Raw genomic sequence first — 20,268 nt, 5'->3', positions numbered from 1 at the left:
GTAATCGCTGTATTATATATCAGAAAGTTCCACATTATGTTATAACAGCCAATTAGCGTTAAAATTAATTAATTGCAATAGTGTCTCATAATACCCGAATCACTTTGAACACTAAATGCTAGCATTAGCTGCAAACAAAGCACTATCACTAATTTTTTTTGCTTGCATGCAAGCCTATTAACCGTAGTGTAGTTAGTGAACAGGCTATTTAGCTCCCTCAAGATTACTGCAAGACAGGGGGGTCAGAAACATTTAGAGGTCTCATAATACCCCCTTGTACTCTAGCCTCGATCCCAGGCCGAGTTTTTGCTTTTATAACGGTTAGGCAAACAACTAGTTGTTCCCCTAACCGTTATAAAAGCGAAAACTCGGCCTGGGATCGAGGCTAGACCAGCTACACGTAGATCTACTTCATGATGCAAGATTAAGAGGAGCTTGAGTCATGAACAGGAAGATAGTTTCAACAGAGTTCACAGTGGATGGATTTCCCCTTGCTGCACATCTCAAGCATTTAACCAGATTGGATTGGAACATACAACACTACTGTAGAACTGCAGTAAAGTAAAGCAAGATGCTCACAGCAAAGTATTTCATTCGATCCATGGCTCCCCTCTATTTGAGGGTATCTAGCTCCAGCAGAATGCTCTCCACTCCTGCCCCAAAACAGTTCGAGGACATCCCAGGACCCAGGAGCTACCCTTTCATAGGCACTGCCCTCGACTACAGGAATGACAAGTACACAATGAGCAATGTCATAAAGAAAAGATTTGCTGAATTCGGTCCTATCTATCGGGAGGCTATATTCCCTGGACTCCCTGAGCAGGTAGTGGTGTGTGATCCACAAGACGTGGAGACAGTCTTCAGAATGGATGGAGAATGGCCAAAGAGACCTGAGGGAGGAGATATATTTAAGAAAATCATGAAGGAAGCTGGAATCTCTACACCTGGATTGTTTCTATCGTAAGTTATTGAGAAAACTTTACCACTTGTGTCTTAGCTATTAAACAGTTGCATGGTATATTTAGCATGCATGCTGTAACTGACTTACACACCTACTGATATTCTCTCAGACAAGGTGAGCAGTGGCACAAGATGCGGTCTCCAATGTCCAAGTTCATCATGGTCCCTAGGAAAGTGGCAGAGTACCACGAGGACTTCAACAACATCACATTGGACCTCATCAAGAACATAGAGATGAAGAAGGACTCTCACTCGGCCCTACTTAGTGATGTGCCCAGTCTACTCTTCAACTGGTCCTTTGAATGTGAGTATGGATTATACATGATTGTACTGTTTTATATATATAATATTTACAACGCTTAGCTGTTGCTTTCTTTGCCTTTGGAAAGAGATTTGATACTCTCAACTTGAATGGAGCTCCACCAGAGAGTCAAGAATACATCGCCACTGTTCGTAGGTTCTTTGTCAGCTTTACAGAGCTTCTGTTCTCGTTACCACTTTACAAAATATTTCCCACGAGAAAATGGAAAAATGTTATCAGTGACCAAATTTCATTGCGAGACCAATCTGCAAAGTATATTGACGAGAAGCTTGCTGAGATTGCTGAGGATGACAGGAGAGCCTTGGAGGCAGTCAGTGGTGAGGAGGAGGTCCCTGACAAAGTGGACTTCATTACTTACATGATCCACTCGGGGAAAATGAGTGTCGAAGAAGTGTCAGCAAACATTATGGATATTCTAAATGCTGGAGTTGAAACAGTAAGCCATGTTTGTTGTGATGCTCTTAATTACACTCTTTAACCCCCTCAGACCTCGTACACACTTGCTTGGGCTCTCTATTCTCTGGCCAGCAATCCCGAGGCTCAGGAGAAGCTTAGAAATGAGATACAGAGTGTTGTCGGCTTAGACAAGATTGTCACTCCTGCTCACATCAACCAGATGAGCTATCTCAGGAGCACCATCAAAGAAACTCAAAGGTGAATGCTACAACTGCTCTTAAGTATAATTATGAGAACACACTCTAATAACTGCTCATTAATTATTAGATTGTACCCACTGGCCGGGATGAATCAGCGTGTGCTGGAGGAAGACGTTGTCTTATCCGGATACACAGTTCCAAAAGGGGTGAGTTAAATTAATGCTGTGTGTGCCCTCCCTCCATTATTAGTTCAATAACAATGTACCCTAACCCCCACGCAGACTGAGGTCACTATGCCGCAAGTTCTCATTGGACGAATGCCCGAGTTATTCTCTGAGCCGGACAAGTTCTCACCAGAGAGGTGGAGTAAAGAGAACAAGGACTCACTGCCCAGCATGTTCGCTCAACTACCCTTTGGGTTTGGTGCCAGAATGTGTGTGGGTAAGTTTTGGATTGTAATCTAATTGTGGTGATGTTGTGGTGATGTCTCATTCACAGTACTTTGTGTTTCCCTCAGGTCGTCGGCTAGCTGAGCTAGAGCTCCACATTGCCCTGGCTCACCTCATCAGGGAGTACAAGGTGGACTCTCTTGACGATAAGCCAATGGGTTACATCCAAAATTTCGTGGTAAAGCCAGAAAGGCAGTTGGATTTGACCTTCAAGAAACTTTAAGTCAGACTAAATAACTTATTATATAACTGGATTGTTTTTTTAAACCAGTACATTTTTTTATCTCTGAGCTACTTGTAGTCAGTGAAATTATGCCGACAATAATTATAAAATAAAATAAATTAAACAATTATTTCTTGCCATGCTATTATGAGCAGCTGATCTGCATGCTGCTTTGGTGCATGCTATTATGAGGAGCTGATCTGCATGCTGCTTTGGTGCATGCTATTATGAGGAGCTGATCTGCATGCTGCTTTTGGTGCATGCTATTATGAGGAGCTGATCTGCATGCTGCTATTATGAGGAGCTGATCTGCATGCTGGTGTTACAAACGATCTTTGCCCGCATATCAGCTGGATGAGCCCCACCCACTTCTACCATTACAAAGCTGACGTGCTAAAAATAGCCATCATAACACTGATGCAAGAGGAGCTTGAACAGGAAGACAGTTTCAGCAGAGTTCACTAGTGGATGGATTTCCCCTTGCTGCACATCTCAAGCATTTAAACGGATTGGACACGACACAACATTGTAAAGCTGTACTATACTGTAGTAGTAAAAGCAAGATGCTCACAGCAAAGTATTTCATTCGATCCATGGCTCCCCTCAATTTGAGGGTGTCTAGCTCCAGCAGAATGCTTTCCACTCCTGCCCCAAAACAGTTTGAGGACATCCCAGGACCCAGGAGCTACCCTTTCATAGGTACTGCCCTCGACTACAGGAATGACAAGTACACAATGAGCAATGTCATAAAGAAAAGATTTGCTGAATTCGGTCCTATCTATCGGGAGGCTATATTCCCTGGACTCCCTGAGCAGGTGATGGTGTGTGATCCACAAGACGTGGAGACAGTCTTCAGAATGGATGGAGAATGGCCAAAGAGACCAGAGGGAGAAGATATATTTCCTAAAATCATGAAGGAAGCTGGAATCACTACATTTGGATTGTTTGTATCGTGAGTTGTTTTTTACCACATGTACTTGTACTGAACTAAAAAGCCAGACTTTGTTTATAAACAATTGTATGGTCCATTTAGCATACATCAGCTGTTCAAGTAGACTACTGAAACTGATTTACACACCTACTGACACAGCCACTGATATCCTCTCAGACAAGGTGAGCAGTGGCACAAGATGCGGTCTCCAATGTCCAAGTTCATCATGGTCCCTAGGAAGGTGGCAGAGTATCACGAGGACTTCAACAACATCACATTGGACCTCATCAAGAACATAGAGATGAAGAAGGACTCTCACTCGGCCCTACTTAGTGATGTGCCCAGTCTACTCTTCAACTGGTCCTTTGAATGTGAGTATGGATTATACGCATATATAACATTTACAACGCTTAATTCTTACAGCTGTTGCTTTCTTTGCCTTCGGGAAGAGATTTGATACTCTCAACTTGAATGGAGCTCCACCAGAGAGTCAAGAATACATCGCCACCGTTGGTAGGTTCTTTGTCAGCTTTACAGAGCTTCTGTTCTCGTTGCCACTTTACAAAATATTTCCCACGAGAAAATGGAAAAATGTTATCAGTGATCAAATTTCATTGCGAGACCAATCTGCAAAGTATATCGACGAGAAGCTTGCTGAGATTGCTGAGGATGACAAGAGAACCTTGGAGGCAGTCAGTGGTGAGGAGGAGGCCCCTGACAAAGTGGACTTCATTACTTACCTCATCCACTCGGGGAAGATGAGTGTCGAAGAAGTGTCAGCAAACATTATGGATATTCTAAGTGCTGGAGTTGAAACAGTAAGCTCATGTTTGTTGTGATGCTCTTAATTACACTCTTTAACCCCCTCAGACCTCGTACACACTTGCTTGGGCTCTATATTCTCTGGCCAGCAATCCCGAGGCTCAGGAGAAGCTTAGAAATGAGATACAGAGTGTTGTCGGCTCAGACAAGATTGTCACTCCTGCTCACATCAACCAGATGAGCTATCTCAGGAGCACCATCAAAGAAACTCAAAGGTGAATGCTACAACTGCTCTTAAGTATAATTATGAGAACACACTCTAATAACTGTTCATTAATTATTAGATTGTACCCACTGGCTGGGATGAATCAGCGTGTGTTGGAGGAAGACGCTGTCTTATCCGGATACACAGTTCCAAAAGGGGTGAGTCAAAATTAGTACTTTAGGTAATAGCTGTGAGCTGGCTAGGCTATAGGCTAGGCTAGTCACTTTTTCAAATTAATAGTCAAAGCTTTTCCTCGCATTGAGTGATTCATCAGGACCGTACTAATTCGATCATGTGATGACGTACATGTATGTACTTGCATACTATACTAACCCACACATTTGTAGCTAGATAGCCTGGGCTAAGCTAGCCTCCTTCACAAGGCCTCAATAAGGAGGAAGAGCAGCCTGGGATCGAGGCTAGGGCTAAGCTTGGTGTACAAACAGTTGTATAATCATGGTTTTATAATGTACCCCACGCAGACTGAGGTCACTATGCCGCAAATTCTCATTGGACGAATGCCTGAGTTATTCTCTGAGCCGGACAAGTTCTCACCAGAGAGGTGGAGTAAAGAGAACAAGGACTCACTGCCCAGCATGTTCGCTCAACTACCCTTTGGGTTTGGTGCCAGAATGTGTGTGGGTACGTTTTGGATTGGAATCTAATTGTAGTGATGTTGTGGTGATGTCTCATTCACAGTACTTTGTGTTTCCCTCAGGTCGTCGGCTAGCTGAGCTAGAGCTCCACATTGCCCTGGCTCACCTTGTCAGGGAGTACAAGATGGACTTTCTCGACGATAAACCTATGGGATACATCCAAAATTTCCTGGTAAAGCCAGAAAGGCAGTTGGATTTGACCTTCAAGAAACTTTAATGAATAACATTAAGTGGACCGTTTTATTTTTTTAACCTTTACATTTTTATCTCTGAGCTACTTGGTATGTTAGTGGAATTATGCTGACAGTATAATTAATTTCTTTCACATGATTTTGCTTAGCCTCGATTCCAGGCTGAGTTGTTTCTAGCTAGGCCGACAACCAATTCAACTTCGTTCTATAAAAAAAAAAATCGGCCTGGGACTGAGGCTAGCTTTTGCTATGAGGAGCTGATCTGCAGCTGGTACTTATGAATCTGCTTAATTGTATATTCCACCCTTTCTTATTAATTAATTGTGTGCCAATAATAATAATCATGCATCTCATTTCTCATTCAGATAGACACAGAAGATTGAGTTACCACATGTGGCCAGGGCACAAAAACAAGAATAAATAAACACAACTGAACAAAACCAGCTATAATACAAGAAAACACAGTTATGCACGTAGAAACATTGAGACATACAGCGGTGGCGGGTGGTGCTAGGTAGCTAAAAAACTATGGTCTACAGCTAAAGTGGCAGTTATTCTTGATAAGGGGTTAAAATCCAACAATCTGTAGAGCAAATCGAAGGCATCTTCAGGAATTTGACTCCATACAGTGTCAGTGGGTGAGTTTGAGTTTGTTGAACCGTTGCATTGTTTCAGGTTATTTGTTGACTTGTGAGAGTCTTCTGTAGTGCTTGTGTCTTCGCAAACTCGGTTTTTCTTTGTGGGTGGAGCCACATACTCTGTCATATTGTCAGTAGTGTCATGTGACTTTGATATGGATCCTCTCAGTGTTCTACAAAGTGTTCTCAGGTCCGTAGGTTCAACTGCAGGGACACACACCAGGTCCTTACCTGGGAGAGAAAGAAATAATTATCAACATGTGTGTACCACATGACTGTATGTGTCCACCAACACAGAGTAACCAACACAGGGTAACCAACACAGTCACTTCGTATAACTTTCTCCCTGTGTGCACTCTGTTATAATAGAGACTAAAAAGGTAGCTGGTACATGTACAGCCAGTTGCTATTATATAATGTACCACCTCAACCCATAATAACATGTACAAGTGTACTCAGTGTATGTCACGGTGCTCAGGAGTTAATCTGGTTGCATCGGAATTCACCGCGACTAGCAACTCCAACTGCCCTTGACAACATGTTGTGCAGATACAAACACTCCTAGTTATTAGTCCCGCACACACACCGTATTCATTGGCTGCCTTGGAACAAGTGTCAGAGCCCAGCAGTGAGATGATTTGAGTGAGAGCAGACAGATCGTCGTGAGCTCGGAAGAAAGGATATCGCCCACTCAACACACACAGGAAAATTACGCCAGCCGACCACATGTCTACAGCTGTAGTCTGAGAGGGTGACTTGAGGAGGACCTCTGGGGCTCTGAATCCAGGGGTACCAGCACGGGGGGCCGCCTGATGACTCCTGCACGGGGGGTAGGGGGTAGTTAGTATAGGGAGTAACACTAACACACATTCCCAAGAAAATAATCCGTGATTTAAGTATGTATAGTATGTACAGTGGAGGTATTAAAAAGCTACAGAATTAATTTAGGCAATCCACGAAAGCTCAAGCAGCTATAATGTACATGTACATGCCGTGAATCACTCTCACCTTGACATGCAAATATTGCAAACTTCAGAGAGCTTATGCCTGATGGGACATAGTCTAACCTCTCCACCCTCGGCTGCTGGCCTTGCCCTCCCCTTTGATGTGGTCATGTTTCCCTTTGATGTGGTGACATTTCCCTTTGATGTGGATGTCCTGCCTTTGGATGTGGTTGCACGGTGTCCCCTAGCGGCCGGCCGCAGGTGCAGCTGTCTCGAGTAAGTGGATGGAGGACCAATGCCGTTGACTTTGGAGACAGTGGTGTTAGAGGATTCCCCCCTCATGGCCGTACGTCCCCGAGGCTTGGTGGACGGTTTGGCAGAGAGCTCCTCTTTAGTTTGTACAGCGTGGGCCAGCCCAAAGTCAACCAGTTGAAACCTGAAGACAGAAGGATAGAAAATTAAAAGTATAGTAGAATAACAGCAGCTGCTGTAAATGATGGTTGAGTATGCACTTGCTCAAGGGAATTTCCAGTGTGGGACGGAGTGTACACACTATAATTATATAATAATAGCAAACAACAGGAAACTTCCATATAGAGCTAACACTTAGTGAGAGGGCCTCCGGGTATTAACAAGAGTTCATTAGGATTCCTAATGAACTCTTGGTATTAACTAATTACTTCAGGCACAGAATAAAATTTAATATGTAATATCCACTTACTGTCTTGTTGCTCTGTTGTAGAGGAAGTTTGAGGGCTTGATGTCCCTGTGGATGATCTGGTGGCTGTGCACCACTCTCAGGGCAACAAGCAATGCTCTCATGTACTCCCTAACTTCTGACACGCTCAGCACATGAAGGTAGTCCTGTGGAGTGTGTGTGTGTGGGGGGGGGGGCGGGGGACGCAGTGGTGATCATTGTATACTTCTATATTTATATAGTAATGTTTAATGCAAGTCAGAGTACGATTAAGCAATTCAAGGCTTGATTTTTCTACCGTGTACTATACTGAAGCAATTGAGTGTATCACTGTACTGTACAAACAATTGAGTGTATCACTGTACTGTACAAACAATTGAGGTATCACTGTACTGTACAAACAATTGAGGTATCACTGTACTGTACAAACAATTGAGTGTATCACTGTACTGTACTAGTCTCCTATAATGTAACCCAGTCCATACATTCCTGCAGTGTTTACTGTGCCAAGCTGCAACAGCTATAAGCCAAACATTGAGAATTGACTATAAAAGGCAATTTTGCTCATAGACTCACAGTGAAACGGTCGTGTTTGAAGTAGGGCATAATAAGAGCGATGTGGTCTTTGTGTCGAACACAAGTCAGCAGCGACATAATGTGGTCACGCCCACTGTGTGTGTGTGTGAGTATACTACTAAAGTACAAATCATTCATCGTACTGTGGCCCAATCGCAATAATTTTTTGATATTCTGAAAGCTTAAAAGGAACCGTTTCAGATGATCCCAATATCGGACCCCCTTTTGCAATTTCCCCCCACCTACATGTATATATAGCCCATGCTTATTAGAGTAAACACTAATTAATTCTACATGCATGAGACTGACTATTGTGCGTATAACCTCAGAGGTTAACCTCTCACCCCATGAGTTGTAGACAGTAGATCTCATTCTCAATCCTGCTGGGGGAGGAGATGGGTACAAGGTGTTTGATAGCCACCCTCTCTTCAGGGATCCCCTTGAGAGACGCCAGGTACACAGAGCTGAACGTGCCTGTGTGTGTGGTAGTGTGGAGTGTGGAGGGGGAGGGGTGAGCTGGTGGAAAGGGGCAGTCAAATAAAAGCCTTACCTTCTCCTATTTTGCAGCAAATGTTAAACTCTTTATTAATCATGGGCATACTATCAAGGAACTCAGCAATGGCCTCTTGTTCTGCAAGGGAGGGAAATAAAACTATCAACCCTACACCACATTCTCACGTTCACAACATGTTATTAATACTTAATATCAGGATATATTTGATTACTAAAGGGCATACCTTCTCTAGCAGTGTCTCGATGCTCTGTGGCCCTCAAAGTACTAGCCATTGGGGCCGGCGTATTCCCGTTCTTAGGACTGTCTCCTTTGGGCGCCCCGGTTAGGGACACGGGTGCAGTCATAGAGGGTTGCACGGTGAATGCGTAGGGTTGTTGTGATTGACCTCGACTAGTACCACTCTCAACTAGACTCTCCTCAGCTGCCATGGTCAGGTCAGTGGGGGGCATTCTGTGTGGGGTATGTATATTGGTCAGGTCAGTGGGGGGCATTCTGTGTGGGGGGTACTAGCCTAATGGATAGAAGAGTATATTGTAATAGTGTGATTACAAATCGCTATAGCTTGATTGACAATATTATATCGGAACTTGTAAACAAATAGGAGTCACAATGGCCCTGTGTACTAGGTCCCCACAACCACAGGCCCTTACCAACAGTAGTGTACATGTATGGGGTGGGTGGGTGGGTGTAGTGCAAGTGAAACTCACTAGAAAATAGTACTATGGGCCTGCATTCAGTCCTTGGCTGTTAGGAGCGTGAAGACTGTAGCATATTGTGTCTCTAAAGTGCAAGAACGTCACCTTATGGTCTGTGAATTAGTGATAAACTTAACTTCTAAGACAAACTTTTTAAAATTTAATAATAAAATGTTAGGAAAGAAAAGGGTTAAAGAGTTTATTACGATTGGGTTTGTTATTAGACGATGTACGGGTTAAAGTAAAATTCTTTCGTCATTTTCTTATTGTTTGTTGCCTTCAATTAATTGACCTTCACACAGCACGCGACTTTTCTAAAGGACATACTACTATATACTGGAGAGGTACGTACGTATAACAAGCTATTTGTTGACTCAAGCACTCCGCTACAAGACCAGGCACACATCTAATAAGCAACTGGCAAGGCTCAGGAAGCAGCAATGAGTTGGGGAACTGAACTTTGGGTGAGTGAGTGAGGCTAACCACAATGTCAATACATTGTATATTTAATAAAAGCAAGCTTGAGATTTTGCTAGCTGGTACATTCTCAGCTGCCTTGTATGCTCATAAGGTGAATAGTTAACTGGTGCTGGTCCACACACACACACACACACGGACACTCCTCCACATTAAGCCTGGCATTAAGACTGGACATGCTGCCTATGAATTTCTCATTCAGCATAGAACTCTTAATCAAGCTGGAAGCATTCGTTTGGGATATCCAATATAGGCTGAATGTTCGACTGATGTTCGACTATATATATATGCTTGTGATAGTGTCTACACACACACTAATCATAGATACTATAAATTACAGTATCTATGCACTAATAGAGTGAGAACACGGCTAGTCCGGGTTTGGTTTATAGAATAATTATATTATGAGTAGTTTTAGTAGCTCCGTCAGTAATGAAATAAACGGATGTTGTATAGAGTTTATAGAGTCTTACATAATAATTAATTGGTATCCCTGTCCATATAATTATATAGTAGTTTACATATCTGTTGGCTTCCATTTAGTTGTAGGTATGATGATTACTCCACCCCCCTATATTGTATGCCGTTGGTCGTGAGTACTGTCCCCCTGGTAACATACAGACTAGCCATTTCTAGTTGTTGCTTTTTTCTCACACTACAATAATTACTGGGTGGGTGAAGAAGCCTCAGTGATGAGGGGAAGTTATGGTGCTTCAAAAGCTGACAATGGCCTCCTCATCCTGTGTCAGTGGCATCACACTCTTTAATTAGGTGTCAGACTCACGTCCTTTTAAGAAATTGTAGGGTCAATACAGAGAGGTGGCACTTGCTTGTGATGAAAAATGATTTTAATGACTGTGCTAGGTTTCACTGTAAACTGTGTGTACGGTATATTATTGACAGCACATGTAATGAAATCCAACCCTGTTTGGTTTGTATTAAATGACCTTGCTGCATGTCATGAGAATCTCTTACTATCACATTTACTTTAGCACACTGTACAGTATCAATATATCACTTTCAATGTTATTCTTGAAATGAGCTTCTCGATTGATAACCGTCGCTCTAGCACGTACAACTTCAATTGTGTGTACAACTTCAACTGTGTTTATAAATAGCCATTAATTTTCTAGACAAAAGCCTAAGGATATATGAAAAATTACCATTAAATTTTGTCTAAACAATGGCTACAGTATAATAATACATAGTTTTTAACGAGTATACGTTGTTGTCTATTTCCCTGTGTTTGTGTTTAATGAAATGTGTGTTCTTTTGCACGTCTTCGTTTACTCACTCAAATACATCTGTCATCTTAGAAATGTTTGCTTTACTAGCGTGCCAGTCAACTCAACCTCTTTCACTACATCCACCTGTGTGTACTGGTGGTTTCTATGCCTTTGGGGATATGGCCCAATTTGTTTACATTCTACGCGAACAGCAAAACAATATCTGTTCCCTTCGTATCAAGTTACCATCTACATAGGTGTATTTACTTACTAGACAATTTGGAGTAGTCAGTATATATACTTATTAAGCTATAATAATTTATTTGTAGCCTTACGTAGGTCGTGCATGCGTGTGATTTTGCAATGTGTTTTGACTGCTACCCTTTCTTTAGGCACTTTGATAGTTGAACTATATCCCAGCCATGCACAGTCACTTAGAGGGTTAGTCACAATAGAATGTGTTGTACATACGGTTAACAGTGTCCTGTGGTTCAGGGAAGCTGGGTGGAGGTATTCTCAATGTGCTAAATTGCTCTGGGAAGGTTGTGCCAAGTTTGGCTGGTACTGAGCTTTGTCCTTTATGCTTTGATTTAATTAGTTGTTATTTGCTCTGACCGCCACCCTCTACCAGGGACTGTGACTCACTGAGGGCTGTTTGAACAGTGTTGTAATGTGTTGTCCATATTAGAACTTTTATGTGTGGTCAAAGGAAATAGAGCTTTAAGTACACACACAAACACACACACACTTTTTACAGTAACCTTGTAGCTGGTAGGAGGTTATCACATAACACACACACACACACACACACACACACACACACACACACACACACACACACACACACACACACACACACACACACACACACACACACACACACACACACACACACACACACACACACACACACACACACACACACACACACACACACACACACACACACACACACACACACACACACACACACACACACACACACACACACACACACACACACACACACACACACACACACACACACACACACACACACACACACACACACACACACACACACACACACACACACACACACACACACACACACACACACACACACACACACACACACACACACACACACACACACCACACACACACACACACCACACACACTTAAGCCGTATAGCCTTATCAACGTGTTGTTATTCTTCCCTACAGGACCAGTACGACAAGATCTCGAGTCACACTGAGCAAGGCATAGAATTCACCAAGAAGGTAGCTTCCTTTGTGGAGAAAAGAATACACGTGGAGCACAGCTACGCCAAGGACCTCAGGTGTGTGTGTGTGTGTATAGGGGGGCTTTGTTTTTGTAAGCAGAGTGTTATTGTAAGCATCGTGCAAGGTGTGCTTGTATATGTAGTATTGGTTGTTTGTTGTTAATAGAGCATCAGCAGCAGCAAATTTGTAGTTCACTAGCTTCAGTGGGGGTATCTAGGTGGGTGGGGTGATGACAGTGTGTCCCACTGTGCATGTAGCTCATCAGTGGGGGTATCTAGGTGGGTGGGGTGATTACAGTGTGTCCCACTGTGCATGTAGCTCATCAGTGGGGGTATCTAGGTGGGTGGGGTGATGACAGTGTGTCCCACTGTGCATGTAGCTCATCAGTGGGGTATCTAGGTGGGTGGGGTGATTACAGTGTGTCCCACTGTGCATGTAGCTCATTGGCTGTTTATATCAACTAACAGGAAACTGGTCAAAGGGTTCGTGAGAAAAGATGAAGATGATTCGCAGTGAGTTGGGTGGCTATGCAGTGTTTGTCGTTTTGAGGGTTAGGGTCAATTCCTCTACCACAATCATGGGAAGTTATTGACACCTACTCTCACTGTGTGTACATAGTTGATGTGAGGAGGCTGTATTGTACATGTGCTACTCCCCCCACCTCGTTGTACACTACATGTGCTACTCCCCTCGGCTTTGTTGGTTTATGTGGGTCCCAAGGGGAATTGGCTTAATCTGTTGTGATTGTGCTGTTCTTTACTTGTTCTTTGTTGCCCTCTCTTCCCAGCTACACTGCCATCAAGGCATTCTCCAAGATGATCAATGAAGTAAACGATTTGGCTGGACAGAGAGAGCTCATCTCAGAGTACCTTGAGTCAGAGGTGTGTGTGTGGAGGGTGGTGGGAGGTAGTATGGATTGGGAGACTTTCTCTAAAGGCCAGTAACTTGAGTTTGGAAGGTCCAATTTCAGTGGTTTTTGAGTAGCTAAGAGTGAAGACTGTCACATGACATGATCACGTTTACTTCGCCCCCCCCTTACAGGTGTTGCTTCCGCTAAAGTCACTGACCAGAGATATCGCTGTGGAGAGACGAAAACATTTGGGCGCAGGAAGTGAGCTTCATAGGAAATTCAAGAGTGAAATGGACAATCTAGACAAGGTGGGGTCATCTGTACATGCACGCACGTTAATAAATGTAATTAGGAAGTGAGCTTTCATTAGTTTTTTTCTTTCAGTCCACCCTGCATGTAGTCAAGCTAAAGTAGACTGTACCTAAGCTATCCAGTAAAAGTGTCTGTTCGAGTTAAGCCTCTAGTGAAGTTTTTGAGTAAGCCCTCAGTAATTAAAGCCTCCCTCCCCCTTCCAGATTAAGAAGCAATACGAGAGAGCAAGTGAGGACGCAGAGAATGCTCAGCATAAACTGGAGAAGGCTGACAATGATCCCAACTCAACCAAAGCCAAGATTGACCAATTCACGACCACTCTGCGACAGAAAGAGCAAACAGCTGAAGAGTGCCAGAACAATTATATCCTCACACTGGATACCACCAACGATTTCAGACGACAGCATTTCAACTCCAAAGTGCCAGCTCTGTTCACAGTAAGTGGTTCAGATGTGTGTTGTGTGAAGGATGATCTTTACCAGACACACAAACCTGCTCTGGTCCTATTGCAAGTCGATTCCATACATTAGAATTGAGAACTGTTATTTAACCCCTCCACCACCACATTCCCTGTAGGAAATTGAAGGTATGAACGAGAGGCTGCTCAACAAGTATAAGGAGTTGGTTGCCCAGTTTGCAGAGTGCCAGAGACGAGTACTACCTGTCGTCAATACTTGTCTGAACAACATCACTGAGGCCTCGGAGTTTATAGATGCTGTTAAGGTACGAGTGTGAGTGTGTGAGTGTGTGTGTGTGTGTGTGTGTGAGTGTGAGTGTGTGTGAGTGTGAGTGTGAGTGTGAGTGTGAGTGTGTGTGTGTGGAGGAGTCTTTTGAAAGAAAAAATCACTCGAACTTTGAACTGTGTTGTAGATGTATTTGCTTGATGTTTGTCCTACTTTTGGTCTCAGACTTTGTACAATGTTGTATTGTATGCTCTACAATCATAATGTCATGTGTGCTGTACTTTACTTTTTATACGTCCTCATACAATGACTTATTAGTTATTCATCACCTCATCACATATTCTCCCCACTCTCAGGACAACCAGCAGCTGGTGGGTGACGTCAAGACTGGGTTCCCCATTCCTGGAGCCGTGGAGTTTGAGGAGTACTTAGGAAAGCAAGCCAAGAAGGCACAGAAGAAGGCACCTGTCAAGGTGTGTGTGTGCGTTGTGTGCGTGTATGTGTGTGTGGAGGGGGGGGGGAGGGTCGCTACATGTAGGACTTCAAATAAAAATACTGAGTTGTTTTCTACTCTACTAGCCACTGTTTTAATTAGACCAATTAAGCAATTTTATAGTTCATGTTGAAAACAACTCAGTATTTTTATTAGCATATCTAATGATTATACAACATTTTTCTGATAGTTCTTCAGTAGCCACCGTTATCACAATGAGAGCTAGGTGTGTGTGTGTGTGTGTAGGTGGAGCCCAAGGAGGACTACAGTCACTTACCCCCGGAGCAGCGGAGGAAGAAGCTGCAACTGAAGGTGGACACTCTCGAGACTCTCAAGAAGAAAGCCTTCACTGACCGGTGAGTCTGGTTATGCATACTGGAATTGAGTTGAGGTATTGAGAATAATGTTCGTGGCCATTTTAATTAAGTGTGGGGTAATTTTATGCAAAAATTGGCCCGATAAACGTTCTCACTGTAAGTTTTCAGAAAATCCTAACCATTTTCACCAGCACAATCCACATTCAAAAGTTATAAGTAGGTAAAGGATCATCAAGTTTACTATTCCAATTTACCTTTGTGCCTGTTGTGTATATTATGTAGAACTGCAATGGAGAAGATGCAAGCGATATACACTCAACAACCCAAGCTAGGAAACGCTGAAGAGATCAAACAATCACTCGAAATGAACACTCAGAAAATTACTGGCTACGATCAAGACCTGGAGAAATTTAGAGTAAGTTCACCCCACACCCACCCACGCATGAACACACACGTACACACACACACACACACACACACACAGGGATTCTTAGCGGAGGCCCAAAGAGTATTAGAAGCTGAACCAGTACCATCGAAAGCTAACAAGAAACTGGAGGTTGGCGGGTTCGCTAAGAAGAGTAAGTCAAATGTGTGCGCATCGTGCATACTTACCCCATCCACACACACACACACACACACACACACACACACACACACACACAGCCTCAAAGTTCTCTCCGAAACCATTCAAGAAAAACGACAAGAAGAAAAGCAAAGGAGGGAACCAGAGTGACGAGGTGTGTGATCATCAGCCATAGTACACACGCGCCCACACACACACACACACACACACAGTCACTATGCCACATAAGAGCCGAGATTGATGATAATTTATCACATATCTCTGAGAACCCTCCCCTCCCAATCACATATTTTTCACATAATATCTCTATTTTAAATATTGAATTCTCCTACACTCCACTCAGGGTGATGACTCTCCAGTGGTGTCTCCTGTTAACGATGGTGCTAGAGGATTGGACACACCCACCAAAAATGACGAGTGGTCTGAAGATGATGAAGATGATGACGATGAGGTGGTGGCAGAGAGGGCGGAGTCAGAGCTCAGTGAGCCGGCACGGATCTTGTATGACTTTTCTGGTGAGTACTCTCTTGCTAGAGTCAAGATGCTAATGCGTAGTTGACTAGCAAGTGTGAGCTTGTGAGCTTGTGTGTGTCTAGCTAGTCTGTATAGAGTGTACTCGTGTATCTAGCTAGTCTGTATAGAGTGTACTCGTGTATCTAGCTAGTCTGTATATAGAGTGCATGTACTCTGATTAATGGAGTGGCTAGCTACAAACAGTCTTGCCCCTTTCCCCCTTGCCTGCAATTACTCCATGGATAACACGTTAATTAATAAAACAGCATAATTATAATTACAAACATATCCGCCCCCTCCCCTCCCCTATCTCCATTTCATTCAGGGTACGTTTTTTGGCCAAGTTTTTTGTAGCTTTGAGGGATATACAGTACATGTACATAATTATACAGATACTGATTAAGAGTTTGTGAACAGCTTAATTCATACATCTATTGTTCGTTTACATGCATACTACTCTTAAAGTTCCAGTTATACTTGCTAGTAGTCCTAGCCAGAGCTTGGTCCAACTGGCCCACTTGGCCCTCGATCACCAACAATGGGTGGTTTGGAGTACACTATAAAAACATCCACATATCCACTGAAACCTTGCAGTCGATAGGTAGTGCTCCCCAAGACTTTCAGAACTCCATTCTGCAAATTAGACAATCGATCGTCTCCGTTATGGGTGTCTCTATCGAACACCTGCAAGGTCATTTTATCCCAAGTATCCACTCCGAAGTTCAGCCATTGATTCCACTCCGGGCTCTGGTCATTATGATCTGTTCTTGTTCGAAGTGTCTTCTTGTTGCCAGCATGGTCTGTAGCTATCACCCGTACATAGGGATCGCTTTTCCCGTGCAGTGGGCCATCTCTGTCCTGTAAATTGGCCCCGGTTTTGACGAGCACTCGTAGTAGACCTCTGGGCTGCGTACAGTACCTGCCTATGTAGCCTCGGGCGCAATTACAGCCAACGTTACCAGGTGGCCAGTTGTAACATTTTCCTCCATTTTTGCATGGATTAGGTCTGCAGTCCCTCTGTGCTTCAGCTTGCAGAGATAGCAGCACAAGTAGAGCGAAAGATAGAGCAAACCAAGTACCTTTCATATTGCCTCTCCTTTGCTGTTTAGATGAGTGATTTTCTTCGAATTGTTGGCTGATATTGATATTTTAGCTGATATTGATACGCACTAGGTGCCTTGCTTTTATACTAGTTAGTAGACACCCACTGTTACAGTAGAAGAAACCTCTTCGATTTTCGGGGACCTTCTTTAACGGATGTTTATTTGTGATTTCACCTAAACCTGAGTGTTGTGGTGGTTTTCAGTTAGGCGTGCATGGCATAAAATCCGTCACAACTTGTGCCCTACCTACCACCCTCGGTAGCGTGTGGGTGTAGTTAAACTGACGCCAACACATGTGATCTGTGAGATACCGTGGGTGGGGAGATTGGGTGGTCACAAATAGATACAAGTTGTTATGGATACCGTGGGTGGGGAGATTGGGTGGTAACAAATAGATACCAGTTGTTACAATGTTGTAAACAAGTTGTCAGTAGGCGTAAGAGACATGCTTCCTAGAGGAGGCGTAAGAGACATGCTTCCTAGAGGCAGGGATGTAATTTAGTTTGTAGCAGAGGCAATGATTGTGTTGAATTAAGGATCGAAATAGCCACCACTTCGAAAATTATCAACACATCCCTGAGTAGGTGTAGGTGTAAGAGACGTAACAGAGGTAGTCCCTGAGTAGATCCTAGACACAAGTGTGCTAATAATCATATATTTATTAGCCTTAATTACCTACATCACGAACTGTTTGCTTACGCTGTGGTCACTTATAATTATAATAAGTGTTTTTGTCTCTACTGGAGATTGCAGAATCTTTGCAACACATGAATAGAAGTGTGTAGCGCTGTGGTTCCTTATATGGGAAATGCTCCTAGTAAAACAGACCACAGTGTGTACACAAAATCCATATAAGGAACGCGTAACGCTCTACGCTTTTACTGGTGTGTTGCAAAGATTCTGAAAACTCCAGTATATGAGGCCTGAGGTTAACCTAGAGGCTAATCTTCATTCCTATATATAGCTATGTGCTCAGTAGCTGTCAACAGAATCCTTGTGTGTGTGGTGAAGCCTGGTATAGTAATGGATACTCTACCTATTGTTCAACAAAGTGTGTCAGTGCACTGTTTGTGTGGGCAAATTCCCTTGATATTGCTTTATAGTAGCTATGGTGATGTTGACTGTCACTGCCTCTCTTTTGAACAATGGAAGCTAAAACATTTTGTAGCATTGCCAACCAAGTAAGAGCTTTTCTTATCATTTGGTAGTTAGATGTATTAGCACTTAATTATGTGCATTTTGTGCTTTTTGTCTTCATTCTCTTTGATTGTGGTCCATTAGACGTTTCTACTGTTTTTAGTATTTTATCAGAACCATTATCTCCAGGTGAGGTATTGCTATAATAGTGTGTTTGTGCTCGTAATTGCTGTACATGTGTATGTTGTGATTTGTGTGGGTGGATGTTTCAGGTAGTAATTGCTTTGTTTTGATTAATTGATTTTTATCATCGTCAATAGTTGTGCTGTGATTCCAGCATCTGTACAATGTTGTTACTAAGTGTTTATCACTAATTAGCTGGGTAGCTAGGGTTTGACCTGCTGTTTTATATACCATCTAGTGCTGCTTGTTTAGCAGTAAAGGTATGTCCTTGCTTGGGTATAAGCAAGCCAAGTGTGTATCACTATTGTGGATATTGCCTATAGAGATGCCCTTATGAATGTGACATTATTAAGTTGTTATTGCCTTTAAATTTCCATTCTCAATGGGTCATGTGGCTCTGTAGTGACTATTGTGTGATGTGGTGTCTGTTGCTAGGATGTGGGTAGCTATAGGCAGTACATTATCCACACAACATGTGTGCCTATTGTCTTGCTAAATTATTTAAAATTATTACTGCCTATCCTTTACACACACACTAACCCCTCCACACACACACACACACACACACACACACACACACACACACACACACACACACACACACACACACACACACACACACACACACACACACACACACACACACACACACACACACACACACACACACACACACACACACACACACACACACACACACACACACACACACACACACACACACACACACACACACACACACACACACACACACACACACACACACACACACACACACACACACACACACACACACACACACACACACACACACACACACACACACACACACACACACACACACACACACACACACACACACACACACACACACACACACACACACACACACACACACACACACACACACACACACACACACACACACACACACACACACACACACACACACACACACACACACACACACACACACACACACACACACACACACACACACACACACACACACACACACACACACACACACACACACACACACACACACACACACACACACACACACACACACACACACACACACTCACACACACACACACACTCACACACACACACACACACACACACACACACACACACACACCCTCCCCCTCCCCTCACACACACACAGCTCAAAATGAAGACGAACTATCTGTGAACGCAGGAGACAATATTATCATCATACAAGATCTACAAGACGGTTGGCTACAAGTTCGGAAGAGAGATGAAGAAGGCTACGTTCCAGAGTCGTATGTGAAGAGAGAAGACTAGCGAGGAATTGAGCCAATCAAAAAAACACTTGTTATTTGCAAACTAATGTCTAGAATTCCACATTTTATTATTATGCATATTATTTTAGCTAGTATGCTTATTGTACTAGTTATTGCGTAAATTATGTTATCTATTTTTAGCTTTTCTAGTATTATGCCGTGTGTTAGTTTAGTGCTGTAATTATATGATTGTGATCTTCAAGATTTTTTGGTTTGAATTGAAGTGTAGACACCATCGACTAGCCCCCTAATTAAACCACTCATGCATCCGTGTGGAAGTGCAACCTAACCTCATAATCAATGAGCCTAAAACACCCCAGCTAGGTACATACTGATCTCCGTATGTCTGGAAGCAGCTTGATATATTCATAAGCCACATGTTTCCTATGACATACA

At 43.1% G+C, this 20,268-nt stretch overlaps 3 protein-coding genes across 3 annotated transcripts; 2 read left to right on the top strand and 1 right to left on the bottom strand.

The window, feature by feature from the left end:
* The first annotated feature begins 404 nt into the window (after nt 1-404).
* On the top strand, nt 405-5,494 carry LOC135342465 (uncharacterized). Its single transcript, XM_064539195.1, has 14 exons — nt 405-960; nt 1,071-1,264; nt 1,324-1,718; nt 1,770-1,936; nt 2,006-2,084; nt 2,160-2,319; nt 2,396-2,547; nt 2,985-3,502; nt 3,659-3,852; nt 3,905-4,299; nt 4,352-4,518; nt 4,588-4,666; nt 4,991-5,150; nt 5,227-5,494. The coding sequence occupies exons 1-14, from the start codon at nt 572-574 to the stop codon at nt 5,379-5,381; spliced, it is 3,204 nt and encodes a 1,067-aa protein (XP_064395265.1). The 5' UTR covers nt 405-571; the 3' UTR covers nt 5,382-5,494.
* A 191-nt stretch (nt 5,495-5,685) lies between these two features.
* On the bottom strand, nt 5,686-9,601 carry LOC135343365 (uncharacterized). The gene is made up of 9 exons (XM_064540368.1): nt 9,432-9,601; nt 8,948-9,174; nt 8,761-8,841; nt 8,555-8,684; nt 8,211-8,304; nt 7,659-7,801; nt 7,002-7,373; nt 6,580-6,812; nt 5,686-6,224 (listed from the first exon to the last, which is right to left on the bottom strand). The coding sequence occupies exons 2-9, from the start codon at nt 9,171-9,173 to the stop codon at nt 5,866-5,868; spliced, it is 1,638 nt and encodes a 545-aa protein (XP_064396438.1). The 5' UTR covers nt 9,174; nt 9,432-9,601; the 3' UTR covers nt 5,686-5,865.
* A 91-nt stretch (nt 9,602-9,692) lies between these two features.
* On the top strand, nt 9,693-20,095 carry LOC135343366 (formin-binding protein 1-like). Its single transcript, XM_064540369.1, has 14 exons — nt 9,693-9,883; nt 12,329-12,444; nt 12,856-12,900; nt 13,176-13,269; nt 13,430-13,546; nt 13,754-13,987; nt 14,127-14,273; nt 14,590-14,706; nt 14,973-15,082; nt 15,326-15,458; nt 15,528-15,621; nt 15,707-15,780; nt 15,970-16,141; nt 19,734-20,095. Exons 1-14 carry the CDS (start codon nt 9,860-9,862, stop codon nt 19,871-19,873), a joined length of 1,617 nt encoding a protein of 538 aa, XP_064396439.1. The 5' UTR covers nt 9,693-9,859; the 3' UTR covers nt 19,874-20,095.
* The last annotated feature ends 173 nt before the right edge of the window (nt 20,096-20,268 follow it).

This window comes from Halichondria panicea, chromosome 10 (genome assembly GCF_963675165.1).
Source record: "Halichondria panicea chromosome 10, odHalPani1.1, whole genome shotgun sequence".
Classification (NCBI taxonomy): Eukaryota; Metazoa; Porifera; class Demospongiae; order Suberitida; family Halichondriidae; genus Halichondria; species Halichondria panicea.
Note: the sequence above shows the minus strand (reverse complement) of the source record. Positions and strands in the feature narration are given on the sequence as shown.